Raw genomic sequence first — 12,400 nt, forward strand, 5'->3', positions numbered from 1 at the left:
TTCAGCCATTCCCCAAATGAGGGGTATCCCCTCAGTTTTCAAGTTTGGCCATCACAACAAGGGATTGTAGAAGTATTTTCATACACATGGGGTCCCTTTCTCCTCATTCTTCGACTTCTTACACCTAAAAGTGGTATCACCAGGTCAAAAGTTACAATTTAATGACTTTTGGGACATACTTCCAAATTGCTTTCAAGAATGGACCAGTTCAAAGCTCCACCAATATTGTATGAATGTGCCTGTTTGCTCACAGACCCTGTAGGACTATCATTTTCCTTTTTCGTCAACTTTGCCAATCTGATGGGTATTAGATATATTTAACTATATTTCTTCATCATATGGAAGGGTTCTATTTCTGGAGGGAAGTAGAATCACTGGGAAGTGACAATGATGCTTTTAAAAAGAGTATCCATAAAATATTCGCTTTTCTTCAAGGGAATGAAGATAGGCCATAATATGAGGACTGACAAGGTGAAGTGGACAATATGAAACCTCAGTCTTCTTTCTAACGGACCTGAATCTAAAAGCAACTAGAACAATTAAACAAGTATAGCATCCATTATCTGGCTTTCATTACTGAGTTGTGATACATATCTAAGTTCACTTTTATGATGTTGTCATCACATAAAACTGGCACAGTAACTTAGAATATGGGAGTCAAATTTGGAATGTGGAACAGACTTCACACATGTTCTCCAAAAGAAACATAGCATTTAAAAGAAACAAAGTGAAATCTTTGAAAAGTGGCAGTACTGGAGCCAAAGAGGTTTATCCAAGGAACAATTATTGCTAAAGAAACAAAGTGAATTACCTGGAATCGCCCTATGTGACCTTGTAGCTCCATCAGAGACCCCTCGGTTACATCAACATCTAGTTCACTTAGCACCCCTACAAAATACATAAGGATATTTTTTTAATTATAATCTTATAATCAATAAATGAAAAATACTATCAGATTTCTAATATTTATATACCCTTGATGTACCTAGATAGACTTTAGAAACAGGTATTTTAGGGAATTTGAATATAAGTGCTCATGATATGAGAAGAAATAACATCACATGAAAATGCTAAGAGTAGGGGCAGCTAGGTGGTGCAGTGGATAAACTACCAGCCCTGGAGTCAGGAGGACCCGAGTTCAAATCAGGCCTTAGACACATGATACTCACTAGCTGTGTGACCCTGGGCAAGTCACTTAACCCTGACTGCCTCACCACAAAAAAAAAATGCTGAGGTTATACAAAAAGTAAACTCCTGAGACACAAAGTTGACTGTAAAAGGCTATTTTTAAAAGTGTTCTGAGGAAATTTTCAGAAATACTCGTCACAAAAAATTAATTACATCAAAATTCAGCAGGAAAATTATTTTTGAAGAACAGTCTGAAATACCAAAAAAATAAGAATTAAAGAATTTCTTGTCATCTACAAATTTTGCAATATAAATGTTCTTTCTCTAATTAAAATACTGCTAATACTTTTAAAAAAAACATTTCCTGGGGCAGCTAGGTGGCACAGTGGATAGAACACCAGCCCTGGAGTCAGGAGGACCTGAGTTCAAATACAGCCTCAGACACATAACACTTACTAGCTGTGTGACCCTGGGCAAGTCATTTAACCCCACTGCCTAACCAAAAAAACAACAAAAATGAAAACATTTCCACTTAATTTTTCAGTATGGATTCAATTCTAGCTTCCTGGATAATTTCAGCACCAGGTTCATGTTCTTCCTCTTCATCCATTCATCTTTATAAATTTAAGGTTCCCTATTTTCTTTGACCTCAACTCCACACCAATGATCTACCACTAGCATGTACGTAATGTAGACTTTGTCACTGGCAAAGTAATGCTATCCCTCTGAGATCTCAGCATGTGGCATCTGCTCTGTATCTGACTGGAAGGGAAGGCCTCATGGAGGAGGTGGTATTTAAGATGAGTTAAGTTAAGATGAGTTCTGAAGGAAACTAGTGATTCTAAAAGGTGGAAGTGAGGAAGAAGTATATTTCCAGCATGGGAAGAGCCTGTGGAGAGGCCCATGAAAGGAACAGTAAGCTGGCCAAGTCTGGATAGACTACAGAATGTGGGAAAGGAAGAGATGTATAGAATAAGGCTGGAGAGGAAGTCTGAGGTAAGGTAAAGGAATTTAAACAGAGGAATGTACAGTTGATCCTATAAGCAACAGGGAGCCATTGGAATTTATTCATAGGACCATCTAATGAGCAAAGGGCATACTTGGGTAGAAATGTGCTTCAGGAATAATTCTGTGGCAGCTGTGCAGATGTCATTAGAGAGGGAAGAGACTTGAATCAGGGAAACCAATTAGGAAACTACTGCAATAGTCCAAGGCATAAGCACTTTAAATTCTCATAAAAAATTTATCAACCTGGAGAGATAAAACATACACATATAGAACAATCCACCCACTATGTGTCAGGTACCTAAGCACTAGGGATACAAAGAACTGTAAAAGCCTTTGCTGTCAAGGAAAGATTCTAAGCAGGGGAGGGGAAACAATATGTAAAAAAAACTACATACAAATAATATTTACAGTGTAGCTGGGAGGTAATCTTAGAAGGGAAGGTATTAACAGCTGGGAGACTGGGAAATGTTTCCTATCAAAGGTAGGATATGAACTGATATTTGAAGGGAGCCAGAGAAACTAAGAGGTAGAGGTAAGGAGGAAGACCATCCCCGGAATGGGAAACAGCCAGTAGAAAAGATGAGGAATGTCACGTCCAAGGAACTGCAAGTAGGCCAGCATAGCTGAATCACAGAGTACATGGAGGGGAGGTAAAGCATAACAAAACTAGAAAATTAGGAAGGGGCTACCATATATTACAGAAGATAATCAAATGCTAAATTGTATGGAGGACCACAAGTATTATAGGAATTCAGAAAGTGAAAAACTGGTGTGGCCTAGAGTAGGTGAGGGAAAGCTCTATAGAGGAGACAGAATTTGTAATAGATCTTGACAGACAGTTAGGATTTTGACAGACAGAAGAGAAAGAATTCCAAGCAGGAAGTACACAGGGACCAAAAGCATGGAAAATGAAGGCAGAAGCAAGTAGTTTGCCAACTCAGATGACATGTTCCTCAGTGAGGCAAATGGAAATTAGAGGAGAGGAAAAATGAACCAACTCACACAGTGTCTTAAGATGTCATATATTTTGCATTTCCTTTGTTCCCCAGTTGTTTCACGTTTTCCTAACTAGGCTAAGTCATATAAAGGCAAGGACCATGCCTTCTACGTCTTCCATCCCTAAAGCAACTATTATATAGTATTTACACACAGTAAGCACTTCATAATCACATCAGAGTGGCTTCTTGTTCTGAATACCACCTTTTCACAATAACCATAAGTCTTTAGTTTAATCAAAAAAGTTTAATCAAAGGAAATTAAATCCATGTAATCATATTGCCAAAGATTTACTATTTTTGTTCATTTCAGTTAAATGAGCAAAATAATATCACTGGCATCAATTTCAAATAAATCATATACCATCAATGTTTAAAAAAAAACATTGAATCTATAAGAGAGTACTAAATGTCCATTTAACACAATTAGCTCACCAGGCAATGCGGCTTTACTGATGATTCCTGTGAGGAGGGCTAGCTCTTGCAGGGAGCCCGCACTGACATCCTGACAGCGTAGTATTGCTTGTATGGTGTCAGAGTGGGAGATGAGAAACTGCAACACCTAAATTGAAGTGAGAATGAAAGGAAGAAAGCAAAAGAAAGGAATACAAGTGAGGGGTTTTCTTATAAATTATCATAGTACAGTTTTTGGTGATAATTAGCCATGCCCTTCAATAAACTAAACAGAATTATTAAACACAAGAACTTTTCAGATCCAATCTATGATTTCATCAATGTAGGGAGCTCCTGGTAAATAAAGTCCGTCCACTGAATCAGATCAACGTCTGCTGCAAACAGAAAGAAAAGCTACTAAAACCCTTGCACTTTACATGTTCTTTCTCCAAATTTTATTTGGAACAGATTTTACTTTTTTAAATAGAATTAATAGTATTCCTGGAATTGATGCTAATTCATCGGATAACAGAAAGTTTAGGGTACTATCATCTCCATTCTCATAGATAAAGAAACTTATAGGCTAAGATTTATTTAAGCTAATAGAGAAAATCAGAGGAAGAATGAAAAAGAATTTACTGCTGTTTAGCACTGCAGGAGTGGGCAAACCATGAAGCCAGGAGGTTTGGGTTTGTTTTTTTGTTTTGTTTTTTACCTTTTAACTTGTATGCAGAGAGGCAGCATGGCATAGACTAGAGTCAGGAAGACCTGGGTTCAAGTCCCCTCTTAACATATACTAGTTATATCTGCAAAAATGGATTCCATTATCACCTCCAACCCCTGCTTTCCACAATAACACTTTATGACACATTGTTCTTTAATTATTTCATGCATGTTAAATCTTGATTCCCCAATAAAAATCTAGACTTCTCAAGGGCAGGAACCACATCCTATAAAGTAATAACCCACTCAGATTTTGTAAATATCTCCTATACCAAGACAATGGAAGTAAGTGAAATACATAGAGTAGTAAATACAGAGTTGATCCAGATGTTATTTCATTAGCATAAGGAACTCTGAAAAAATAAAATCCTCAACCAACACAAATCAGAAATCATTTTGCCATTCCATTTTTGAAAGTAAGCTGAGACCCTGAAAGGTTAGGTGATTTGCTCAGGGTCATATGGACAGTATGTATCAGCGATTCAGCCTGCACCTCACATCTTCCTGACTCAGCGGCCAGTTCTCTATTCACTTTAATTGAAAAAAAAATTAAAGTTTTTAAAAATTTAAAGTTTATTCCCTCACAAAATATATCCTTAGATCTACCGCATTCCACTTAATTGCTCTGTCCATTAACCACAATATCACATCCAGCAAACTGACAGTACTAGCAGTAAAACCAGTACAACAGATAAAAAAGAATAATAGTCAGGAAACTAATAAAGGGAATCAGTAAACCTGGGTTCTAGCTCTAACTACAAACAAGTTGTGAAACCCATTCAAGCCAATTAATCAGTCTTAGCTGGCTCATCCAAGGCTGCTCATGCATAAAATGAAAGGGTTGGACTGAATGTCATAGGGCTTTATAAACTGTCCTTGATAGAATGATAGCTTGATAGCTGCTTGGGAGTAAGGACCGCGTCATTTTTGGGTCTGTAACCCAAGAGCTCAGCACATCATCTGGCATAGAACAAGCACAGAAGAAATACCTGTTGACTGATTCCACCTCCAAAATTCTACAGTCCTTCTTACCTGTCCTGCTGCCTGCAGATGCTGAGCCATACTGGACGTGAGGATGACCTGGCACAACTGAAGAGCAGGGAGAAGAATCTGGCGATATCGATCCACAGGGGCAGGAATGAAAACAGGGGGATCTCTCATGCCAAACAGTCTTTATACATTTCAATAAACAGAGAAAGCATATGACAAGGTTACACTTTTTTAAAAAATAGATCGTTTTTATAGTCAGGTTAGTGGAATTTCCAAAATAGACAAACGACAGAAAGATGATTAAAATGTCAAACTATTAAGCTATTAATTGTTAAGCTATGAACTTCTATTACTGCTACTCATAGGGTGAGACAAAAGAGTATGATCTGTATTGCTAGTGCTTGCTTCAACAGCACATATACTAAAATTAGAAGGATCTATATTCTAGCTCAAAGGAAAAAAGTTCTCACCTATACTGTATATATTCAACACATACAATTATAGCTTGGTTAACAAGAACTATTACTACAAATTTTTAAGACTTCTTAGGAAAGACAAGTATTTTTTTCATAAAACAGTACTTGAAATATAATTATAATCACGGTTTATGTAGATACTGCCTCAGAAACATAGAAAACAAGTCACTTCCAAATTTCCCTCTCCCATTCTTGATTTTCAAAATATTTCTGTATTCTTTATTAATGAGTTCTAATAAGACTTCCTCTCAGACTCTATTAAAACTGTTAAGGTGACAAGAAAGTTAATGTAAAGTTGGAAAAAAATCTTGTAAACTTCAAGATTCAGCCTCAAGTAATCAAGATATCATAATACCCGCGCCAATCTAAAATTTGAAGTTAGAAAGGGGCAAGTAAACTAAAAGCTGCAAACTTCTTTAATTTAGCAACTGGTACTTCACCTTGCTTGCCCAACTAAACTGTTAAACCAAGAAGAAATGTTCAATCATATGCAACTTAATCACCTAAATTGTCAATGAGTTTAAGGAAATGCTTTTTGCACCTAAGTTCAAATTGGAATGAACTAAGCTAAAACTAAGCTAAAAGAAAATTGAGTAATGCAAAGAAATTTGATGGGGAGCTTAAAAATTAGGAACTGGCAGACAGCTCAGTACATTTTTACAATATGAAATGCTGAATTCAGAAAAATGATGAATTCTTAAACCGCAATTTTAAGTTCTTGACCAATAGAAGATCCACTAACTAATGTTATTTAGCTTCATCTCTGACTCGTCAATAATACCAAAACTCAAAGGCTTGCTGGGATGCAAACAAAATCCTCTCACATAAAAATTAATCTCTTGCAGCTCAAAATTTCTCTCTGATAATGAAAACTTTGCAAAAACACAGTGAATTTTTATTACTTCATTGACAGCAAAAAGAGCAAGGGAATAGATATTTTTGGCACAGTTTTAATTTTCATTTTGGACAAGGAAATTATACTTTACCAAAATTATGTGATTACTTTTCACAAACATTCCTCTCCTTACAAACTCGTATTTCTCACATTCATCAAATTCCATATACTGCCATCTGCCTAATCATCCACTTGAGGATTTATACCAGTATCCATTTTTGAACCTAGAGATGAATATATCTATGTGCACATTTGCTCTGTTACTGCATAAACTCAGGGAAGATTCTGTTCAATTATGCTACCCCAACAGACAGCCTTGAGTTTTGTCTCCTCCTTCAGACCCTTATCTGAGAGCAGAAACCTCCACGCCCCACCAAGCAGCACTGGCTCCTCCACAACAATGTGGAGGCAAAGAAGACAGCAAACAGTTCAGAAATACTTTGAGGCAATTAAATGTTAATTAAGAATGTTTCTGGGCCATTAAGAAGATTGTGGTAAATGGATGGCCAAATCAACATGTTAAAGAAATACTGCAAATTTCACTCATTATTATATTGATTGAAATAACTTGCAAATGAAACCTAAAACTACAAAGAGATTTTGTTTTATACAAGGACTCTATATTGGAAAAGGGATTAACATAGTCCCAAAAAATATACAAACAGACCATAACACACTTCACTACCCAGTGGGATTTGAATATCGTTTAGTTACTAGAATAGCAAAAACACTGCTTGCGAATAAGACAGCCCTATGGCATGGTCTTTTCCACCACCTTCCATGCTCAGGGGACAGTTTTATAATGAGGCTCCACTGAATGTATTTGATGAATAAATCATACCAGTTTCACACATCTCTGAATCTCCTAGTTCATTAGATTTTTAAATGAACATTTTTCAGCTATTCATATAGTTCCCAATTATTCAGAAAAAGACAGTTCAATACGTGGGTTAATCCTGCCTTTGTCTTTTCCCTTCTATCACATTCTAGAGAAAATGAAATTATAATTCATCTATTTCTAGTGTTTAAAACTTCTGAGCTACCTGGACCTTTTTTTGTTTGGTTTGGTTTTTTTTTTTTATTGCTATGCCCCAATTGCCTAATAATTGTGATATTTTCCAGCATACTCCGAAAATTTCAAATACCATACAGGTGTTGATTCTATATTTTTGGATGTATTCAGCTCAAGTGGCAGTTTAAATAAAGCTGTGCATATGTAATATGAATCTGTTCTTAAAAAAATTTTTTTTTACTATATGTTAAAGCCTGAAATAACATTAGGCTTTAAAGGCAAGTGTTAGGCTTGTCCAATGCTATACCTTAAAGGATTCACTATAATAACAGAAGCAATATATTAACAGGAAGCAATAGGGAAAAGAACTACAAAGAAAAAACTCCAGTGTTTAAACAACTTTAAAAAACCCAATAAACTGAAATATTTACTCTCATAATGTCTCTTTTCACCTTGATATTTTCAATATAAAAGAAAGCATCCCTCCAAAATAATTTATGTATTTATGTTGTTGTTTACTTAGCCATCTTCATTAAATAGTTACTAAGAGAGATTATCTCTTAGGGCTTAGAAAAGAATATTATCTCAGATAGAAATGGAATCTAAAAATCTAATATTTCCACTTTAATGAAGTCACAGAATCTCAGCTTTAGGAAGAACAAATGGTGGTGATCCAGCCTAACTTCCTAACTTCCAACCTAAAGTCTGAATCTTGACAAATGTCCCAGAAAGGTGCTCATTCAGCTGCCATTTGCATATCTCACTGCCACTGATTGTGCTCTAACCCAGCTCTAATGGTTAGGAAATTCTTCCTTAAATTATGCTGAAATCTGTCTTAATGTATCACTTTACTCACAGATTCTAGTTCTGCCTTCTGTGGCCAAGCAGAACCACCATAATCCATCTCCCTTCTGACAAACCTTCAAATAATTCAACAAAGTTATCATTCTCTACTAAGTTGTCTCTTTCCCAGTTGCTTACCCCTTAAAACCAAAGACGGCTTTAGGGGATTCTGAGAAGATGGCAGAGTAGGTCAGAAAACTTCAAGTTCCCCAAATTTCCTCCACAAGACAGAACACTGCCTCAAAGTGAACACAGAGCAGCAGAAATAAACAAAAGTTCATTTTTTTTTGTTATTTTAGGCAATGGGGTTAAGTGACTTGTCCAGGGTCACACAGCTAGTAAGTATTATATGTCTGAGGCCAGATTTGAACTCAGGTCCTCCTGAATCCAGGGCCGGTGCTCTATCCACTGCACCAGCCAGATGCCCCAACAAAAGTTTATTTTTAAAGCAGCTGTCCTCCCAAGACAACTGGAGAGGACCCCAGGAAAGAGCAGACTTCCAGGGACGGAGGTCTGGCCAGAGTGAAGTGCAAATACTCCAATGAAATCAATAAACAAAAAGCCCTGAGAGCAGCTGGATCGGAAGGCAGCCGCAGCCTCAGAAACTTTCACCTCAAAGACAGTGTGGGGGCCTCACGGCTGACCACTGTCAAGGGATGCCAAGCACAGCTGTGGACCACAGTCCCAGGCTGCAACTGCAGACAAGAAGCTAGCACATGTCTGGAAGTGCAGTAGCAAAGGCAAGGCAAGGACCCTGCTGGCTGTGGGCATTTGCAGGAGAAAAGAGTCCCTAGTTTCAGTTCTAGGGCAGAGAGGATAGTTGAAGTTGGAGTAAGAGCATCTGCAAGAGAGCTGGGGACCCTGGCCATGGCTTAGGGGTAGAGAAGAAGGCCCCAGGACAGAACCCAGAAAATAACAGTAAGAAGGACTTAGGACATCATTCCCCACACTTCGGGACTAGAACTTAATATAATAGGCTGCTAAAAACAAAATAAAACAAAATAAAAATGAGTAAGTGAAGGAGAAAGTACCCAACCATAGTGATTATGGAGAAAGAGATCTGAGTTCATATTCAGAGGAAGATAGTAGAGCTAAAAAAGCTACTCCTTTTTCAATGAGAAACGTCAAATGGTCACAAGCCCAAGAAGAGTTCTTGGAAGAATTTAAAAAGGACTTTCAAAATCAAATAAGAAGGATGGAGGAAAAATTAGAAAAAAAAAATCAAGAAAATTATGAAATAAAGTCAACCAACTGGAAAAAGAGAATCAAAAACGTAAGGAAGAAAACTAATTCTTTGAAAACTAGAATTGGACAAGGGGAAGCTAATGATGTTATTAGACACCAAGAAAAAATAAAAGAAAATCAAAAGAATGAAAAAATAGAAAAGAATGTGAAACATCTCATCAGAACAACATCTGATCTGGAGAAGAGATCAAGGAAAGACAACATAAGAATTGTTGGACTACCTGAAAGTTACGGCAAAAAAAAAAAGAATCTTGATACAATATTACAAGAAATTATCAAGGAAAATTGCCCCGAAGTTCTAAAACAAGAAAGTAAAGCAAAAATAGAGAAAGTCCACCAATTAAGTTTCAAAGCTCTCAAGTTAAGGAGAAAATATTGCAAGCAACAAGAAAAACATAATTTAAATATCATGGAGCTAAAATCAGGATTACATTGAAGGACTGTAAGTCTTGGAATACTATATTTTGTAGAACAAAAAAGAGCTGGGGTTACAACCAAAGGTAACTTACCCCAGTAAAGTTAAGTATAAACTTGAATGGGAAAAAAAAAAGACATTTAGTAAATTCAAAGACTTTCAGGTTACTTGGGGCAAAAAGAGGAGAACTGAACAGAAAATTCGACATGTAAGATCCAGGAGAAATTAAGGTAAACATTAAAGACCAATTGTAAGGGACTCAGAGTCAAATTGTTTACTTCTAATATGTAAAAATGTTATCAGTACTCTTACGACTGTCATTATTTGGGTAATTTGAAAGAAAGGCTTGGGCTAAGCTGTGTATAATGGGATGATTCTAAAAAATAAAACTTGGGGGTGGGAGGAGTAATTATTTCATGCCAATGAGGCATGAAAGGAAGAATGGATACAGAAGAAGCAAGTGAAGGTGGAGGGCTGGTAGTGCTAGAATCTTACTCTCATCAAAAATGGGTTAAGGAGGGAACATATACATCTAGAAGGGTATAAAAGTCTTCTAAATTTAGAAAGAAATAAAAGGGCAAGGGGATAGGATAAGGGAGGGCCTTTTAGAAGGGTATGTAGATTAAGAATTAGGAGGGGAGAGGGGATGAGGGACAAACTCTTAAAAACATAGGTAGATTAGGGTTGAGGGGGAGAGAATAAAGGAGGAACTCTTAGGGGGCGGGTAGATTATGGAACAGGAAAGCAAAGAAACTAGTAGAAGTAAATTAGAGAGTGAGAAGGGATAGGGTAAATAGCGTGGGAAGGATAGTGAGGAAAAAGAGGATGGAAGAAAATGCATAAGTAATGTGAATGGGACAAAATTACCCATAAAACGGAAACGGACAGCAGAACAGATTAAAAATCTGAATTCAACAATATGATGCTTTCAGGAAACAATAAAAATAAGAGATACACATAAAGTTAAAATAAAGGGCTGGAGTAAAATTTACTATGTTAAAAAAAAAGCAGGGGTAGTAATCATGACCTCAGACAAAGTCAAAGCTCTTTAATTAAAAGAGAAAAACAGGGAAACTATACTATGTGTCACCAATGTTATTCAAAATTGGTTTAGACCATTTAAAATAATTAGACAGTATAAAATACCTGAGAGTGTACCTGCCAAAACAAGACACAGGAACTACATGAACATAAATATAAAATACTATACAAATAAAGTCAGATCTAAATAACTAGAGAAATATTTATTGTTCAAGGGTAAACAAAATAATTATAATAAAAATGACAATTTTACCTGATTTATTTATTCAATACAATCCCAATTAAATTACCAAACAATTATTTTACTGAGTTGGAAAAAATAACAAAATTCATTTGGAAGAACAAAAGAATTTCAAAGAAACCATGAAAAAAATGCAAAGAAAGTATGATCTTACATATATATGTGGGTGTATATACTTGTGTGTGTGAATGTGATCATGTTTAACTACAGCCTTCTCTAGGGTGATCAGAAAAAAAGCAGAAAATTGGGAAAAATCATAGACAATCTCTCAGGTAGGATGTAACTGTGACAGAATATTGCTTGTGGTATAAGAAATGATGGGTTGGTAGATTCAGAAAAACATGGAAACACTTGGACCTAAGAAGGAAGATGCTATCCACCTCTACAGAAAGAAGTGACAAATAGAAATATGCATAGTGTGGTCTTACATATATGTATATGTGTGTATGTTTGTAGATATATGTGTATGTATATATATATATTGAAGTTTAACTGTAGTTTTTTGGGGGGGAGGAAAAAATAAAAAGAACACAGCAGAGAACAAAAGAAAACCTAGAAAGATGCACAGAAAAGCAGGGTTGTTTTGAAAACAATGTGTAGGATTTATTACATAGGTTTTCACGAAATGCAAATTTACTATTTTATACTGAATCCCCCCCTTATGTTCTGCTGTGTACATGGAAATGGTTTTTTTTCTTATTTTTTTATTCAAGTTTAAAATGAATTTTAAAAAATTTAAAAACAAAAAACAAAAAAATAAAGTCTACTTTTAAAACACCACTATGAAGTACATATTTATAAGAATGGGAGAGAGAAATAGTACTAATGTGCTTAAATACGATTAACATAATGAATGCAGAGAAGCATGGAAACATTCACATGAAGCAAGTGAAGAGAACCAAGAGGACAAATACACAATGACTGCGGCTGCTGCTGTTGTTCAGTCATTTCCAACTATTCATGACCTCACGGCCCATAACACGCCGATAATGTCC

General features: G+C 36.1%; 1 protein-coding gene across 2 annotated transcripts in view; it reads right to left on the reverse strand.

Annotated features, from left to right (window-relative positions):
- NUP205 (nucleoporin 205) overlaps window positions 1-12,400 on the reverse strand; it is a 92,436-nt gene that overhangs the window by 16,431 nt on the left and 63,605 nt on the right. For both annotated transcript variants that reach the window (XM_021002355.2, XM_021002356.2), the window contains exons 34-36: window positions 5,280-5,418; window positions 3,567-3,693; window positions 812-888 (exon numbers count right to left, since the gene is read on the reverse strand). In XM_021002355.2, the coding sequence (XP_020858014.1) occupies window positions 812-888; window positions 3,567-3,693; window positions 5,280-5,418 (343 nt within the window). The remainder of the gene's footprint in view (window positions 1-811; window positions 889-3,566; window positions 3,694-5,279; window positions 5,419-12,400) is intronic.

This window comes from Phascolarctos cinereus, unplaced genomic scaffold (assembly GCF_003287225.1).
Source record: "Phascolarctos cinereus isolate Bilbo 61053 unplaced genomic scaffold, phaCin_HiC Scaffold_1;HRSCAF=81, whole genome shotgun sequence".
NCBI classification, from domain to species: domain Eukaryota; kingdom Metazoa; phylum Chordata; class Mammalia; order Diprotodontia; family Phascolarctidae; genus Phascolarctos; species Phascolarctos cinereus.